This window comes from Terrapene carolina, unplaced genomic scaffold (genome assembly GCF_002925995.2).
Source record: "Terrapene carolina triunguis isolate 2854851 unplaced genomic scaffold, T_m_triunguis-2.0 Scaffold68, whole genome shotgun sequence".
In the NCBI taxonomy this organism is placed as follows: Eukaryota; Metazoa; Chordata; order Testudines; family Emydidae; genus Terrapene; species Terrapene triunguis.
In genome coordinates, this window is record NW_020664419.1 from 37,832,796 (window position 1) to 37,852,529 (window position 19,734).

At 41.9% G+C, this 19,734-nt stretch overlaps 1 protein-coding gene across 3 annotated transcripts in view; it reads right to left on the reverse strand.

Moving 5' to 3' along the window:
• Nucleotides 1-16,917, reverse strand: part of PTPRZ1 (protein tyrosine phosphatase receptor type Z1) — a 193,431-nt gene extending 176,514 nt beyond the window's left edge. For all 3 annotated transcript variants that reach the window (XM_026648720.1, XM_026648718.1, XM_026648717.1), the window contains exon 1: nucleotides 16,703-16,917. In XM_026648720.1, the coding sequence (XP_026504505.1) occupies nucleotides 16,703-16,760 (58 nt within the window). In that variant the 5' untranslated portion in view covers nucleotides 16,761-16,917. The remainder of the gene's footprint in view (nucleotides 1-16,702) is intronic.
• Nucleotides 16,918-19,734: the final 2,817 nt, after the last annotated feature.

A 19,734-nucleotide genomic window follows, 5' to 3' on the forward strand; every position in this document is an offset into this window, starting at 1 on the left:
GCTCCGAGCGGGAGTGAGGGACCGTCCGCCGAATTGCCGCCGAATAGCTGGACGTGCCGCCCCTCTCCGGAGTGGCCGCCCCAAGCACCTGCTTGCCAGGCTGGTGCCTGGAGCCGGCCCTGTTCGCATGTTCCAGCGGTGCATGTTAAAAGCCTCACCTTTTAGCATGAAGACACTATCAAAATGAAACAGGGTGCTATTATTTCTTACAAATGTGACCCTTATGAGGAGCCAAACAGTGACAGTGGTCTGTTAGCCATTGTTGAATGCCACACGTGAGCGAAAAAAATCAGTTTTCTAAACCTTGAAAGTCACCTAGCACATTTTTGGGGCATGCATAGTCATTAAATGAAAGATGTCCCTAACCTCTGTTTGCCAGAAGCTGGAAATGAGCAACAGGATGGATCACTTGATGATTACCTATTCTGTTCATTCCCTCTGGGGCACCTGGCACTGGCCACTGTCGGAAGACAGGATACTGGGCTAGATGGACCCTTGGTCTGACCCAGTAGGGCCATTCTTATGTATTCTAATGAGAAAGATACACTTGTTTTATGGATGTCCCATTCAACTTAAGTATTCCCTTTACCATGCTACAGCTATGCTGTGGCATGGCTGACATCACAAATGCACAGATTTGTCACATTCTTTTCACTTCACTGACTTAGACACAACATGCCACAAAATGCTCACCTACTGCTTCCATTCAGAATCTGATTACTCGATAAAAGTAAATGGTACTTGATGGCATGAACAACATAGCAGTTACAAATATTTGGCCTAGATGTTATATCTAATATTATTAGAAAACATTGTTAGAGATAATATATTGGGAATAAAATTTCAGACCAGCTGGTTTGACCCAAGTCTTCTAGCATAAGCATAACTATGACTTAATTTATCTGAGTATCGTTACATTTAAGACCACTACATTCAGATGATGAGAAGAGCTGCTATTTGTCAGCAGAAGCAGGGTACCTTAGCTCAAGAACATTTGTAATATTAACCCCACTTCTTTGCATTTATATAGTACTTTTCATCCCAAAGAGCTTTTAAAAAGGTTGGGGAGTTACCTCCATTCTATAGATTATATAAGTGACACGCCCAAGATTGCACAGCATGCCAGTGGCAGTCAGAACTAGTAACTAGGTCTCATGACTCCCAGTCCCATGCTTTCATCACTAGATCAAACTGCATCCACATATGTAAATTTAGACGCAAATGTAATTCTAGTTATTGGTTAAAATACTGATCACAGATAAGGGGAATACAAATATAGGAACTACTCTCCCTGCCATCTGAATGGAAGTCTGCTTCCCTGTACATACACTGTAGATCTCTGTAGACTATGAAGGAGTCTACCTATATCATTTCCTGACAGTAGGATTTTGCCCATCATCATGCTACACAACACTAACATAGCATTTTCTTCTTGAAAGTACTTATAAATTCTCAGAACATGCCTTGGAGGAAGGTAAGTATTAGTAAGCCCATTTTACAGACAGGCAGCTAAGACAGAGTGTTTAAATGACTTGCCCACGGCTGCAGAGGCCAGGATGAGAACTCAGGTCTTCCTAGCGCCCACTCTTGAGCTAAGGTCTATAGAATGCCTAAGTCTATAAAATGAAAACCTCCTTCTATTATGTAAATAGCTATATTTCTCATAAACACAGAAGTACAGCGGTATTACATCAGTAAGCATAGCAATAACATTTCCTCTTTAAATTAAAATCCTGCAGGTCTGTAGAGAGAGATTATTTTTACCTGTATTGATAGATCATTTTGTTTGGTAAATGAAGTTTCAAAACCAACTAGTGTTCATACACTGCCTCTTGAGATATGTTTCCAGAAGCAAAATGGGGAAAAATTGCTAATAAATTATTTTGATGTAGAAACATTACCAGAATGTTTGTTTCCCTAGGGAGCAATATTGAAGAATATTTTTCACTTATTTGAACATAATTAAGAAGCATTTATTAAACAATTTATCAAAGTAAACAAAATGTTTTTGAATATTCTTTGCCTGGGAACAGTTTGTTTTGCATGTAATATATGAGTACAATAGCTAAAAGATATCCATGCAACCTTAAAATTAAAGCTTTTCTGTGGTGCCTTTATTCTAGATACTTAAATATGTATATTCATAAATAATTCTTAAGTATAGAGAGACTACAAGCAAATTCTGTACTGCTTTATACCAGAGCCTTTGGTACCTCTCTCCTTAATTTTGATCATCTTATGAAAAATTAATAGTATGGGGATACATTTTGGCAGATGCTATTTCTGAGCCTACAACCAGCAAAAACACATCCATCACAAGTCATGCAGAGCAGAAGATGGCCTCAAAGATTCTGCCTCTTGGAAAAAGTCACAGCAACACCAACCGTCAGGGGCGTAACAGGGCACAGACTAGGGATCTGGGGTGTAGTGTGCATTTTTAAACACCTACTATATTCACTCAGGCCTGACTGACCTCAGGCCTCAATGTATAGTTTCCATGCACAATTTTCCTACTCTTGAAAGGAACAAACTGTTCTGGTCTCAGCCAGGCCATGGGTGCACATTAATGCTGCTTTTTCAGCCTATTGATGCATTCACTCTCAAAGGTAAGGCAAGGAAGAGTGTGCCTATGGTGACTAAATGTCCCAATTTTATAGGGTCAGTCCCAATATTCGGGGCTTTGTCTTATATCAACACCTATTACCCCTCACCCTGTCCTGATTTTTCACACTTACTATCTGGACACCATAGGTGTGCCCATTATGTCCCTTTCCAGCAGCCTGTTTGAATGTAGCCTTATACTTATGTACATGCAAGTTAAAGAATTTCTGTAAGAGGACATGAAAGTAAAATTCTTCATATTCTCTTCTCTCTCTTCAGATCATAAATACATGTAACTGCAGATAGCCTAAAACCTGGCCAGTCTTCTCTGCAATACAGAAATGCCTAAAAGGTTGCACATCTAGTTTTGGAAATAGCAATAATAAATCTGTGATTTGATCTTTTGTCATGCACTGGATATCTAAAATTTGTGGTTGTTCTGTAAATATATCTCACCAGTGCAAGTTGAACATTTATTTCCTGTTCTGGACTGATCGAAAGCTTTTCAATCTCAAACAAGTTATAACTGCCCATTTCAAAGGATTGAGAAATGCTTTGTAAATCTAAAATAATCATCATCATAATACTTAGGACTTATCTAATGCTTTATATCTGCCAAACATTGCACAAACTAACTAATTAAGGGGCTTGGTTGCGTCTTTAAGGCTTTGCCCTGCATTGGGGGAGGTCTAAGATGTACTAAGTCAATGGAAACTCGGGGCGGTATTGTGCTTCAGAGAAGCTGAGTGACTCAGTGGGGAAATGGTTCTATTGTTGCCACTCTATCCAATGGAGCTGGTTTACTGTGAAAAGGAGCAAATGTTTTACCCTCCTTAAGGATGGTGCAGCTGCTGCCTGCTCTGTGAATCTGGGAGGTATTATATCTGCCTGAAGCAAAATGCATCTTGGAGCTCCAGCTAGGATGGTGCAACTACACACACAGTTCCCAACACAGGGATGCAGATTAATGACACAGTTATACAACTGCACCCTTTAAGGGTGCAGCATGCGCTTTTCTGCCAGACCAATTCTGTTTCGGATACATTGAAATGGAGATCTGCCAAGACTGAAATGTGCATGGTCTTCTGGGATATGCAATCCCTCGGAGGCTGCCCAATTTGTACAAGCCCCAGATGTACAGCAGCCCGACTTATCCAGAAGTAAACTCTGCACTGTCGACCAGGCTACAAAATTACAAACAACCAAGAATGAGAGAGACTCTCCTCTCAAGCAGCTGGGCAGCAGGGAGATCTGATACTGCTTGAGAGGATAATTTTTCTCATCTTCTTTAACAATGCTCCCTTCCCCTACACCGTCCCGTTCACAAGGGAAGACTTGTTCCAGGCCTAAGTTATTATTATTAGCCTAACTTTGTGCTAGGAACCAAAGGGCTTTCCCACCCTAAATATTTCTACTTTTATTTATATATTACAGTAGCGCCCGGAGGCCCCAATCAAGAGCATGGTCACGTTGTATCATACAAGTACATAAAACAACATGGACCCTATTGCAAAGAGCTTGTCTGGAAAGGAGTCCTGAAAATCACTGTTACTAATGGTGACCCCCCAACCTAGAAAACACTATCATAATAGACTCCTTTCTACAACCCTGGCAGTTGTCATACTGTGGGGAATTATCATTCTTTTGGTTCCTGTAGAAAAGGTTTGTCTGGGCTTGTCCCTCTCCGAGGCGGCGGGGAACCGCCTCCCTTAGTCCCTGCACTGGCCCCTGGGGAATCAGTCGGCCACAGGAGTCCTGGCTCAAGCCATCCGGCAGGGGCTGAGCACACACAGGTAACAGTTAGCAGTTAACAGGCCCAGGCCCTGGGTCAGGGCGTGGCAGTAATGAGTCACAGCTCAGGCCCTTGGGTAGGGGCTGAGCAAACACAGGTAACTAGCACATCCAGGCTTCAGGCTCCGAGCGGCCTGGGAGAGGGGGAGACTGCCACCCACGCGTTGGGTGGCAGGGGGCGGATGCAGGCCCTCCCACTCCACTGCATCCCAGCCCGGGGCCCTAGCAGCGGCCAATGGCCCGCTGCTGTGTCAGTGGGGATCCCGGCCACAACACACTGACATGCAGTCCGGCAGCGTTGCAGTCAGACTCGGGTCGGCTGCCTCAGGGCTACTTCCCAACTCCCCCTCTGGAGGTACCTGGGTCAAAGTGGTGTCCTCAGGGGGGTCGATCACTATTGGCTCCTTGGGGTAGCTGGCGAGGGGTAAGCTCAGCGACTCTTCTGGGTAGCTGCCGAGGGGTAGGCTCAGCAACTCTCCCACATGCTGATCCGTGTCAAGCATTGGCCAGTCAGGCCAGTCTCCAGGTCCGCCGCTGGTTGCTGGAGTCTCCCCAGCGGGAGCTGGGCCAAAGGCATCTGGCCTCTCCAGTAGCTGCCTCTCGAGTGAACTATGGGGTTGGGCTCTTATACTTCCTGTCCGGCACCTGACCCTCTCGGGGGCAGGCTTGGAGTGCTCTGGCTCCGCCCCCTCTGGTGTTCGGCAGAGCTCGTCCCTCTCTGGGGTGGCGGGGAACCACACCGCCTCCCTACAGTTCCATAGCCCATTTAAATCTTCTTCTTGGCATTTCTGTTGAGCAGAATCTTTATCTCCAGCTCTGAGAAACAGCAGGCTTGGGTGACCACATAAAGCTGAGTTTGCCATCATGTGGCTGCTTCCACAGGTTGTGCTGCTTTGAGGCAGTATTTCCTGGGATGCTTGTGGTGCAACCACAAAAGGCCTATTTGGCCTGGATAGGACCATTTTATATGAAAATGTTATTAGCCAGGGTAATTTTTATTCATTTAACCCAGGGATCGGCAACTTTTGATACGTGGCCCGCCAGGGTAAGACTCCCATTGAAACCAATGGAAAGATTTCTGCTGATTGCAGTGGAACTTGGATCAGGGCTTCACAGCAAGAATAGGGTCCAAAGACTTTATATAGTAATGCATTAGATATTAAAAACAGTACATTTTGTGAATAATGTAACTTTCCTAGTGGTATTGTTGGGGGAATAACTCTAAACTAGAGTTCTAGTTAAAAAGTAAACAAAAGGGATCGGCAACCTTTGGCGTGCGGCCCACCAGGGTAAGCACCCTGGTGGGCCGGGCCGGTTTGTTTACCTGCCGCGTCCGCAGGTTCGGCCGATCGCGGCTCCCAGTGGCCGCGGTTCACCGCTCCAGGCCAATGGGGGCTGCGGGAAGCAGTGTGGGCCGAGCAATGTGCTGGGTATGGCTTCCCGCACCAAAAAGCAGTGCCCCCAATTTTTTTTTTTACAGCATTCCTGGGCTGGGCTGCCGGCGGCACGCTGACACGTGCGGCTCAGACTCCCTCTCCCAGCGCAGCAGCCGCTCCACTTCTCCCGCCTCCCAGGCTTGCAGTGCCAATCAGCTGTTTGGTGCCGCAAGCCTGGGAGGGGAGGAGAATTAGAGCGGGGGCTGCGTGCTTGGGGAGGAGGCGGAGCAGAGGTGAACTGGGGTGGGGAGCTGCCGCATGGATCCCCGGGCCGGGGGGGTGGGGAACTGCCACGTGGGGGGGGGGCCCCAAGGCGGGGCAGGGGTGCAAGGTGGAATTTTCGCCTAGGGCGTGAAACTTCCTTGCACCGGCCCTGGGTGGAACCCACCACACATATGCAAGTGGAAGATTCCACTGGGATTCTGGATCATTGGTGAATATAGCAAAGGGAATGTTTAAGCTGATTAAACCCAGCAGATCATAAATTCTACCTTTTCACAACTAGACTGAAGATCCTGTGCTCTGTAAGGCTATTTCCTCCTTCTACTATATTCACAGGCTGCTAGATGGCCTGCAAGGCAAGTATAACCTGAATGAAGCCTCTTCTGCCATCCTCATTCACTTTTACCTTTCTTCCCTGTGACTTTCCTTCCACATCAGACATTTCCATAGGATTTACTCCAGCTACTGCATGTGGGACAGAAGTTGGGATACTTCTTGTAGCCATTCCCTTCCTTATACATTTATGGAGGAAAAAGCCATAGTCTGGCCCAAAGACTACAAATTCCTCTGGGTAGAGCCTTTCTTGTCCCCATTAATGTCAATGACAGAGATCCCATTAATTTGTCAGCAAAACTTTATGCATACACAGTGTGTTCTATAAACACTGTACAAATAGTGTCTACAATTACAGCTTTTTCATGACAAAGTCCGTGATAAAGTTTTATCCACACACAGTATCTCCATTAGGGATAACATTTGAAGATCATATTCCAATCAACTGATTAACTTACATCTTATTTACCACAAACAAAAAACACATTTTCGGGTCCTCTTGTATTTTGTTTCTATTTCTTTCAAACTCTATGTAACCTGAAACTTTCCATTATGCACCCCTGCATTATTATCTCCATCTGATTTATTTGAACCGATCTTCTTTCATTCAGCAAGACAACTAGACTAAGCTTAATGTACATTAAATTGCCCTAGTAATTTTTTCACATTAGGAATCTCTTTCCCTATAGTAGGTTTCAGAGTAGCAGCCGTGTTAGTCTGTATCCGCAAAAAGAACAGGAGTACTTGTGGCACCTTAGAGACTAACAAATTTATTAGAGCATAAGCTTTCATGGGCTACAACCCACTTCTTCTTCCCTATAGTAAACATTTAAACAGTTGAGAATGTTAGTCACATCATTTAAGATGTGCACATATTCCCAAGGGGAAGTATATATCCATCTTTCCTGGCTGCATATTTCTAGTGAGTTTTCTGCTTGGCAATTCAACTGCTCAGACAAATCTCTAGTAGATTGTGTGTCACAGTCACATCACCTCACACAAAAAAGTCAGAGCTCCCCATATAGACAGTGAAGAACACTGTTAGATGAAGGTACATTTTCTCTGCCAGTTCACACAATACAAATCCCACAGCTGACAGCACAATTCAGAAAAGACACAAAACTACTCAGAGCTAAAGGGCTGGGTAGTCTCCCAAAATCTTTTTGTACAGGTCTATTTATCACTAATGGATGAGGAGAATGATTCCTTGGCTAAATGTATTCTTGTCTGCACTTGAATGAATGCTATTGAGTATAATACTGACTAATCTCTGTTCAAATGCCTATGTTGCTAACTACAGAAATCTGCTTTTCTTCCTCTAATCCACAGATGCCAAACACTGTAAACCTCCATACAAAATGATGATATAGTGCAGAAAATAAAATTCACAGAAAAAAATAAGATTTTTTTCCTTCGTTTGCAACAAAAATTACTATTGATTGTGATTCATACCGATCCTTAAGTTACTACTGTATACAGATAAAGTCAGTATTAAGCAAAACTAAAATAAGAATAAAAAACAAAATAAAGAATACAGAGTGGGATAAATCCAAATGCCAAATATATGGAGAATAATATTAAAGAAATAAAGAGAGAGTGGTTAGAAAGAGAGGGCAAGATTGACCCCTCCTGTGGAAATACATATGGGAGTGGGTCTGAAAACCCTGGATGAGGAACCTTGCAAAGTTTCCTGATAAGGACCTGCAGATGCTTGAATCATCCTGCACTTAATTCACTATAAACAACACAGCAGAAGTGGGTCTTTAGGAAGGACTTGTATGTGGATGGGGTAGGGGCTTTGTGGATGAGGTCAGCGAGGTCACACCATTTACAAGGAGCTGCGTGGAAGAAGGCAAGTAAGGGATTGTGTGAAAAGCTGACAAACCAGTGGATAAGGCTGGAAACACTGTCAGAGTGGAAGGGATGGGCCAATACTATGCTAAGCATTGACAAGCTAAGACAAACTGGAAGGGGCAGCATTATGTAGAACTTTGAAAGTGGTAACAAGAGTCTTTCGTTTCATGCAATAGCAGATGGGGAGCCAAGAGAGGATTGCAAAGAGGGAGGAGACATTATCAAATGGTGGGCAAGGAAGATTACTTTAGTAGTTCCATTTTGTATGGATTGAAGTGGGGGGGAAAGTGAGTGTACACCACAACAGAAATGGCAGCCCCTCATCTTTCATGCCCCACAGGACAATTCTACTCACACAGAGAGCCTTTCACTTGCTAAAATTGATTTAAAAAAAAAAAGAATCTAAAGGATTTTTTTAATGAGTTACAATGCAGGGAGAATCCAGTTCAACTCCCATTTAAGTCAATAAATCTTTCCATGACTTCAGTGGGAGTTGGATTGAGACCCTATAGCATCTAAATCAACTGAAAACCAGACACATTAAAGGAACACCCAATGATTTGTCGGGAAAGTTTAAATGAGTTAGCAGTGTTCTATGAAATTCAATTCAATTAGCGCATGTACAGAAACATACGTCTTTATTCATTAAGAAATTTGATTTAATGTATTTGTGTACAGCATGCTTTATTCACTGTATTTCAAAGAAGTACCCTGTAACAGTTTTTCAATACAGCACTCCAGCTGTCTCATTTCACCCTTTGTAACACTAATATTTCATCAACTCTTCACTACTTTTATCTTTAACAAGCCTTAGCAAAAGATACTTAAGTCAGTGAGAACAGATATAATTCTTAATTGTAACTGTTTTATTCAACCGTCAAGCAATCTAGAACTAAACAGAATTCTCTGGACACAGAATATGAAAATTAAGGGTCCAGCACTGGTCCTGCAAATCCTTAATCAAATGAGAAATTTGTATGCAGGTGAGTACTCCCAATAACTTCAATGGGACTACGTATTTTACTCATATGACTATGGCTTTGCAGGATTGGTCCTTCATTCTGCAGGGCACTTGTCATTTCAACATGATGCAACAGTTGCAGTAGCAAAAATAAAAATACCATTGAATTTTGTTGTAGTGGTTTTGTTTCGAAGGTATCCTTAAAGAGAGTATGACGACTGGGTACGGCGTAATAGCAATCAGTATGCCCCTCACAATGACATATATAAATGCACAGAGAATTTTGGACATTAGAATCATCCATTTGATTGAAAAGGATTGTTTTCTAACTCCAAACTAGTTTGCAGGAATGCCAAATAATTTCTTTATCTTTATGGGGTTGAACCTGAAATGGGAATTTGGAATGAAGATCAGTTGGAGGATTGTACCCTTAGATTCGAATCCTAAATTAAGATTCCTAAATGTAATATTTCAATTTTACATAGGGAATTTTTCAGGTATGATTGACATCCATAAATGTAAAGCAATACCTGGTTTTTTAGCATGCTTTCAAAGTAGTAAGTAATTTTGTAAAGCAAAATTGAAAGGATCCATGGTAAACCTGACATTAATAAACCTTGATATTTACACAGAAATCATGTGTATGACTGGTAGGGTAGCCAGGTGTCTGGTTTTCAATCGGAACACTCAGTTGAAAAGGGACCCTGGTGGCTCCGGTCAGCACCACCAACTGGGCCATTAAAAGTCCGGTTGGCAGTGCTGTGTGTCTAAGGTAGGCTAGTCCCTACCTGTCCTGGCACTACACTGCGTCCCGGAAGTGGCCAGCAGGTCCGGCTCCTATGCGGGGGGGCCATGGGACTCCGCGTGCTGCCCCCACCCTGAGCACCAGCTCCACACTCCCATTGTCTGGGAACTGCGGCCAATGGGAGCTAGGAGGGGCGGTGCCTGTGGGTGGGTGGGCGGGCGGGGGCAGTGCGTGGAGGCTCCTGGCCCCTTCACCGGACCTGCTGCTGGCCGCTTCCAGGGTGCCGCTGACCGGGAGCTGCCCGAGGTAAGCCTGCACCCCAACCCTGAGCCCCCTCCTGCACCCCAAACCCCTCATCCCTGGCCTCACCCCAGAGCCTGCACCCAACCCCCTGCCCCACCCTGGGGTCCCCTCCCATACCCTGAACCCCTCATCCCCAGCCCCAGCCCAAAGCCTGCACCCCCAGCCCAGAGCCTGCACCGCTTCCCACACCTCAACCCCCTGCCTCAACCTACAGCCCCCTCCCACATTCCGAATCCCTCAGCCCCACCCCCCAGCCAGGAGCCCCCTCCTGCACCCCAAACCCCTTGCCCTCATTCCCACCCCAGAGCGCGCACCTCCAGCTGGAGCCTTCAACCCCTCCTGCACCCCAACCCCCTGAGTCAGCCCAGTGAAAATGTGGGAGTGAGTGAGGGTGGGAAGAGCGAGCAAGAGAGGGAGGGGGGATGGAGTGAGCAGGGATGTGGCCTTGGAGAAGCGGTGGGGCAGGGGCTGGGCAAGGGTGTTCGGTTTTGTGTGAGTAGAAGGTTGGCAATCCTAATGACTGGTCACTATCAGAAGCTAGAAAAAGTGCATAATAAGCAATTTCCATATTTCCTAATGTGTGAAACATTCAAATGAGAATAATTTCACAGTTAGATAGTGCCACTGGATTTGATTAATTCAAAAATTTTGAAGTCCTTACTTAGACAAAAATCTTTTAAAAGTCAGTTTGAATTTTCCTGATAAAGGACTTTTGAATTTGGCCTATACAGAAATCTCTTCAACCACAATGAAATGTATCTACTTCTGGGAAGAAATATGACTATTTCTGATAGAGCACAGCAAATCTAAATAAAAGTTTAGTCTGGGAAGTGAAAAAGATACAATATCCAGTTGGAACTGTTGGGAGAAATGTCACATCCAAAAATCATCCACACTATTTCATATAGTGCCTGGATTGTCCTTAGAAGTCTCCTATCCAAATATTAACCAGGCCTGACCCCATTAAACTGGCAAAATATGACAAAAGTCACATTTTGACACGGTATGGGGTAAAGCAAAAAGTAGTCAATGTGTCTTTTTCTAAAATTACAATGGGATCAGTATCTTCCACTTATACCAAATGAATTGACTTGCGTCAATAATTTGTATTCAATAATCAGCCTATAATGGACCTACCCACAAAAATACGGTGCCACCAACAGAACCTCAAGAACTTGCTGGAGCCAAGTGTCACAACACCAGCCTCTTTTGGAAAATTCCCTGTCTTGCAGTTAGTTGATTTGCATGTTTTTCTTATTTAATACTGCAAGCCCTCTTTTCCTGGCAATTTATTTTTCGAATGTGGAACCCTTGACATGTATACAAAAAGGTGACTTTTGTCTTTATAGGAAAAAAAGCTTATTGAATAGCCAAAAGGATGCCTCATACTGAAAAGCAACACAAAATGGTGCATGAAGCTGTAAGAATCAAGCTATTAACTGGGAGACATGGGTTCCGGAACTAACTCAGACTTCCAATCCCCAGGGGGAATATGGAGAAGCACTGCCCATTTGATGAGGAATTGAATAGTCAGCAAAAGAACAGAATCTGCTCACCCTTAAATTACTAATTAGAGGAGTCATAGTGGGAAGTGACCACTTAAATAATGAACACGGGAAATGAGGAAAATAGCATTAATTGGAGAATAGGCAATACATATGAAGAATAGGCAATACATATCGTTGCATGTTAATGTACTAATTCATAATTTGATTATATTCAGAATATTTCAACTATCTCCACATAATTTTTATATAAATTATGTTTTTCTTCAGGAACTAAGTAACAAAAATACATTTAAACAAGCTTAAGTAGTGCTGCCTAGCATAGCTTTGAGAACTTTGCTTTTACATTGCATTAAAAGTGGGAAAAATTACTGTGCCAGCTACCTTTGATATCACACCCACAAATAGTGTACAGCATAAATATTGGTTTGCACTTAAGCCATTTAAAGTTTCATTAAAAACAGTCTCAGTAACTTCTGCATAACTTTTCAGATCTACTTTTATAAGTATAATGAATCAATATAATACTGTATATGTAGATACATTCACATTTCAAAGTGTGTATGTGTATAATGTCTTTTTGGTACACAAATATATAAAATCAAATATAATACAGCCACAAATAGATGGTTAAGAAAATAAAATTCCCTTTAAATTTATGTTTATGTTTTATCTTTTTTATTCTGCTTAACTAAATGTAACCATAGAGAGCATGTAATAGAAAACGTGCATCATCTTAAGTGTAAAGTAGAGTTAATAATAAAATCTCCACTGTGATATCATCTAGTATAAAATACATCAAAATTAATATTTGAGACACAAAAAATATCAGTATAAGAAATTTAAGCTGGGCAATAGGGCCTGATTCTATATTCTTTACATAGTCCAAGTCATACTGAATCCAAATGAGGTTGTAAGTATGCTCATGATGTATGATTGAGTCCATAAAGATCATAAAAGCATACTTGATCCAAGGCTTTCATGTTTGCACATCCATTAATTGTTAATTATTAGGGGTACATATCAAAGTACAGCACAGCAGGTGCATTCACAAAGCTCTTATTTGTAATGAGATAATTGCTTGTACTGTACCTCCACCACTCAGCTTTGGAAATAAACCCCTTGAAGTCAGTAGAATAACACAAAATGAATTATTTAGAAAAAAAGTGCTATTTTCTGTATTGATAATGGCTTGTTACTCTGATGCTACAGACTGAACTAAAACTGAGCAATGCATTGCACATAATGAAAACAAAGGGATAATTTACTAATTGGAAGATTTCCTTATTGGGTTTTGAGGGGTCAAGGGTTGGGTGGAGAGTGGAATTTAATAATGGCAAAGTATAGATGAGCTACATTCCAAGTGATTTTTTTATATAGTTTGGGGAAGTCATCTGTAAATTTTCGTGAGTAAGAGGAGGGCACAGAGAATCACAAAGCAATCTGCAACATGTTAAGTTCATCTGAATATTTAAGTCACTTTAACTCAAAATGAATCACTCTTCATAATACAATTTGTTAAAATGCCTGTTTTTTAAAACATTTTCTCCTCTTCAATTATTTATAGCTAAATCTGCACACTGGAAGCCACTATATGATTTTTCCATAGGACAGAATGGGACAAATTCTGCAAAATCTTACAGCTCATTGACTTGGGTTACTTAGGATGTGTCGGTAAGTCAGAGCAGACTTGAAATGAGAGTGAATTAGCTGAATAAATGCAATTACAAACTGTGTCAATGATTTTTTGTTCATGGTAAAAATGCCACAACCAATGTGGAATGATGTGCAGTGCTTTTAATTTTTTCATAATAAAAACAAGAATTTACTATGAAATCTTTATTCTGACTATAGAATAATGTTTGCATATAATCATATAGTGCCAGATTCTACTACCCATAAGGATCCCAGATGAATAGCATCATGCTCCACAAGTAGCGTCACTGAAGAACTGAAGTAATTGGTACTATTTGAATAAAACCTTATTGCATAAGGAGTCCCAGTAATTTCAGTTCTTTAACTGACTTCAGTGGGACGATTTGTGGAATAGGGTATTATTCATCCCTAAGTAAGGGCATCAGAATCAGGCCATTATAATTTGTCCAGTAATACAGCAGATGAAACCCCTGCCCTCTACTCACTCCCAAAGGAACAATTTAGCCTTTGAGTTTTCTTCTCTCCTGTTCCCCTCCTATGAGTTTTTCTCATGGGTGGGGAGAACTGGACTTTATGTATTTTCATAGATTAAGTGCCTCATACTGCTCCCATTGAAGTCCATGGCAAAACTCCAAAGTTGAACTGGACCCCAGAGTAGACTTCCCTTGAAACATGAGAGGATATCACTGTAAGACAGTGGCAAACTGGGAACTCAACTATATTTTTTTGAAATTCACACAAATCAGGTTGGATCTGTAAAACACAGTAGGTTTTCAAGAAAGTTCTCTGTATCTCCCTGAGGATAAAATGATAGACTCTTGAAACAACATGCACAGCCTTCATGATGAAGACACAGTCTACCAGCAGCAACATTCCATTCACAAAATAAGCTAGTGCTGGTTCTGGATACCAGAATGAATGGTAACCACTAGCCCAATACAAAAAACCCTAGTACCTATAAAATTCACTAAACCCAATGATTTGATTCTTTATTGTGAGAAAGCAAAACTAAATTATATCAAAATCTAAAAAATCTTTAATCTTACAAGCAAGGAGCGATAGAGTAGAAGTATTCTGGGTTGCAGGCAGAGGGAGGAAGATATTCAAATGAAATCTGATTAAAATCAGTTTAATAACCTGTACAGTGTATTCATTCATGGGAACAATCACATCATTCAACAAGCTATGCAGTCTGGCTCATCAGTCCTCAGAATGAGCTACCATTGAGACCAAATCATCCATCACCTCTAAGAAGGGTGACCCTTTCAGGTCAGTTTTGAAAACAATGGTGAATCTGTCAAGGGAGAAAAATGAAGTAGCAGCTGGTATTATACCTGATGTGTGATTGAAAAAAATGGTTTCTAGTATTGGCAGATCTTTTGTATTTAGGAGTACAGCATAGTCACACAAGTACACTGAGTGTTAGAAAGTTACATTATAAACAAACACCTTATTTCTACCACAACAAAAAGGAAGTACAACAAATGTTTTTAACGGACAAGAATTTCTATTTCCCTAGAGAGTTCAAGTTCTACTAAATGCCTTTCCATTGTTTATAATATGGCATGACCACATTAACCTACAAGTAAGACGTAAACTCCAGTAATGTTGCACTTCTATCAGAAATGTAATGATGTTTCTATATCATATACATTGTGTCATAACAGCATACACCCATATTTACACATCCAGATAAATAGATCTTAATTTTAACTTTTAAAATAGGAATTTTCATTACTATTAGGAAATAAGTTAGGAATATATGAAAGATGTTATAAAAATCATCAAGTATATTTTGCTAGTTCATACTTGGCCATACCTTGTAATGGTCTATTCATTTGTATTTTATTTTAGAATAACTAAGATTTTTAGAATTAACATTTTAGAATTAAAATTTGAATAGTGCCTATCAAAAGTTAAGAATGTCTTTATAAACAACTGAAATATTTTTAATTAAAGGTCAGTTGCACCCATCAAATTTACAATTCAACCACTTCCAATAAGCTTTTTGGAAAGGGAATTCAAATTAGTTTCTTCATATGTCAAATAAAAACAATTACAGTATGAGGAGTTCAACTACAGTGAAATTGATTGCACTGTTAGCACATGACACAGATCTTTGTTTATAAAGATTTACTGTGCCAGAAGCAGCACCACCTATTGGATGCAAAATGTAGGTTAATATCTACTTTAACAAGAGAGAGCTCTACTATAAAACTGGTTTTGTGGACAGATGACAATGACTGAAGATCTTATTTTCACATAAGTATGTGAAACTTAACCAATATTTTCCAGTGTTTTGGCAGGAGCTAATAACATCACAACAAATATAAACATAAAATTTCATGATTTAAAAACATTTTTGTTTTAATATATATGACAAAGTGGTTAAGACAACACTTCTAATAATATAAGTTAACTATTCCTTTAATATCTGCTTTCAAATGATATAAAGGAAATTGTAGGATTCTCATGATGCACTCTGCACGAATCTGAATGTGTTTAAAATTAATTTGATTATGTAAGTGGTCCTGCTAAAATCAGAATACCAATACTGTGTTCAGTAAGGGTGAAACGTTAATATACGGACTAATGTATTTTTGCCTTTAAAGACATCAGTATCTTACTCATTCTAGAGCAATGACTGAATTAATCAGCTACTGGATAACTGTCTTCTTTGTAGATTGAGATTTGGCACCATTCATTGATACTCTTAAAAATGTTAATTGCCTAAACAGGCTGCTGGCTAAAATAAAATCGAACATCTAATGTACTGTACAGGCAAGTTGATGCTTGTTGCCTATATTGCCTTGAATTGTAGATTTCTCTCTCTCGCTCATTTCATATGTGATAAATTTTCATGTGAGTGCATCCTGTCGGGCTGTGGGAGTGAATGGCTGGAACACAGTCTCCTCAGAAGAGGCTGATCCTGGCTCCTTGGCTAATGGCAATGCAAACAGCCCTTTACCTAATGCTTTTGGTGTTAAATGCCACTTTTCAGGCTAGGGCGTGGATGGGATTGTGAGCGATCCCCGGCAGAGCAGCCTGTCTCTGCTGGTGGGGACATGACTGGAGCTTGCATCCATGGAGCCCAGCAGCAGCAGCAGCTGGAGGCTAAGGTGAGGAGGGAGAGAAGAAACATTCCCGTCCATGATGCTGACAGCATGTTTCCGTGGTGTGAAAGTAAAAGAGGCTCTGGTCGGGAATGACACTAGCCAGAGCACAGCCAGGGCTCACAGAGGCGCAAAGTTGGTTTTAAACCCCGCTATTATTAACGCATGCAAATCTCACTCACCCACTCGGAGGACACAGAGGAGCTGGATGCAAGCAAGCAAGCGCCCTAGAATTAGCATTTCCAAATCGTCCTGTTCCCCCTTCTCTCTGTGGCTCTCTGTCCCCAGGCAGCTGCACCTCTCCTCACTGGGGGAATGGCTTGTGATCCTCCAGCCTCGCCTTTTAAACGCTTCCCAGTCGAGGAGGAGGAGAAGGAGAAGGAGGGGGTGGGGGAACCTAGCAGGGCCAGACTTGGTGCTGCATCTCTGGGACTTTCGCTCGCGCTCTCCAGCCTGCTGCTCCCATTCACCCGGCAGCGGCGGAGCTGCCTGATGTGCGTGCGGGAGAGAGGGCGAGAGAAGGCGCGAGCCCGCGCGCTCCTGCGTGTGAGGGCGGGGGCGCGCGCCCGGCTGTGTAGAGGCAGCAGGGGGGCGCCCCCAGTGTGTGTGTCTCTCTCTCCTGCTGCACGTCTGCGGGGTGGGGATTTGCCCCTTCGGGCCAGGGAAAAGTTCGTCGCGAGCCAAAGCAACGTCCGGGTGTCTGACTTGGCAGGGGCAGCCAGGGGTTAGCGCCATTCTAAAAATGCACCCTACAGAGCCTTGCAAGCCCTACTGACTTCAGCGGGGCTGCACATCCCGGAAAGGGGCTACTAGGCCACCCCTGCACTGCAGCCACCTGCCCCGCAGCTATTTTAACAACTCTCAAACCCTGCCATCTGTGCTTAATTTGTGCCAGGGCTTGCTAAGGCTGAGCCCCGGGACCTCTAGGCTTGGCAGTTCATAGCCCCGGCACCTCTGGGCTTGTGGCATCAGTTATGAAAGTAAAATAATTGTTTGAGCCCCGGCACCTCTTTCATTACAAATTAAGCACTGCCGATCACCCACACTTGTAGGGATCCTGCAGGCATTCCCTGGTGTGTATAATAGTGTGACTAAGCCCAGTGGTTTCAATGTAAGCACTATAGTGCTGTATACTATTGCCTATTACTTCTAAAGCCCTTTCAATCAGCAGCTCCCAAAGCACTTCCCAATCTTTAAGGTGTTTATCCTCCACTCCACCCCTCTGAAGCAGGGTAGTGTTGGTATTCCCATTTTACACATGGGGAACCAAGGCACCGAAAGGCTAAATGACTTGCCCAAGCTCACACAGGAAGGTCATGAACCCCATCTCCCATGTCCTAAGCCAGCACCCCAACCCCTGCATCATCCTTCCTCTCTGCTCTGTGACAGGAAGCGTAGAAGAATACTGGATTCATTTGAAACTGCGGGGGCAGGGGATGAAGAGACAGAGGTAGCAGAATAAAATGAACTATGATAACATGATCAGAATATAAGAATTAGCATTATTTCCCTTGTAAAATGAACCACAGAATCTTTAATGACCACTTGTTGCAATGTTTGGTAAGGAAATTGAAGGAGGCTACACAGTATGTGATTTTGGTGCTGTATCCATAAGTCAACCAGTATGTGTCAGTTTTTCCTAAGCAAAGGGGTGATGGACTCCCTTAGACCAGTTTTCTGGACTGCCTGAAAGATGATCTTCTGATTCAGCAACTTCACTGACATTAGGAGCAAGGGATTAGGACCCTGGAACAAAAATGTTAACATTCTGTGTTTCAGCATTTATATGAAATCAACATCGTATGCTGAAAGTCTGTAATGAAGCAGATATATATCAATAGCACTGATTTTAGGATGAAAGGACAATTCTGGGATTTCAAATGCCTATATCCATCAATTAGCCACACAACAAAAATATGTTCAAAGAGCTTAGGCTGTTGCATCTATGATGCCTTGGTTTGCAAACACAGTATTTTGTAATAAAGTGCTGAACATATCCTGCTTAGAAAATGGAATAACAATCCTGTCCTTAATATTATTAAAGAGTCCATATGATACCCCACTCTATACCAAATCCCAAGGAGTGGAAGGTAATAACAGTCTGAATTATTTTTAATACAGTTTTGTGTTTGCAATACTATTCCCATCTGAGCTAAACCATCCACTACGTTTGTATGTGACGTGACTTTTAATGGCTGGAGATACTGAAGTGTAATTTCACTTCATGCTTTATAGTTACGCTATTCTGTTGGAGCTTTGTTATTCCTCATGTACTGGTAGCATATTCTTCTGTCTACTTCACAAAGAAAGAAAAAACTCTTGCGTCAGCTTTTCATTTTACATTTCTGGCTGCTGACAATTCAAGTACCTGACTGTTTGGGCAGTTATGAGCTGTCTTGACACAAAGCAAATTGGAGAGTTCAAAACAAAACAAATACAAGGAATTGTCATTAATATTTAGGAATGTAGGAAGTTGACTGTGTTAAGTGGCAAACTGCTGACGTGTCTTATTGTGCAAGTTCAGTATCTTCCACTATGTTATATGATGTACATAGGAATGGAGGCTGTTCATTAGTAGAAGGATATGCTTTGAATTACAGTCTTGTTAACGCAGTGTTGTTGTAGCCAGGAGGATATTAGAGACACAAGGTGGGCTAGTCCAATAAAAGATATTTCCACACCCACCCAGTCTTGCTAACAGAATACAATTTATCACATGAAGAATAAAGTTTTATGTATTAAGTTTTCCCATCAAATGATGATATTTCAAGATATTCCTGGGGGGAAATGTTGAAGATTTTCAGTCAGCTGATTTCCATGTTACTCATCGAGGCTCATATTCTGACAGGTGCCAGGTATAATGGCTCCCAGATGTGCATGCATACATGTTGCAAAAGCAGTGTTAATGTTAATGTGTATTGTGGCCAAGGTCAGCCTCACCCCCCACACACAACATCACTGCACAATTCGTACTCAGAGAAGTAATAATAAGCACTTGTACAATACTTTACATCTTCACAAGCACGTATATTAACATGTTAAGGAATAATCTGTGAAGAGGCCTGGGCTTAAAGGCCACTGCAGGGTCAGAACGCATATACTCCAACACTCCAGATCAGATTCTTCATTGGCTTACATCTTGTCTAGTAATTTTAATTCAGATAAAAAGAAGGTCATATATCTAGGAAAAAAGAATGTAGGCTGTACCTATAGA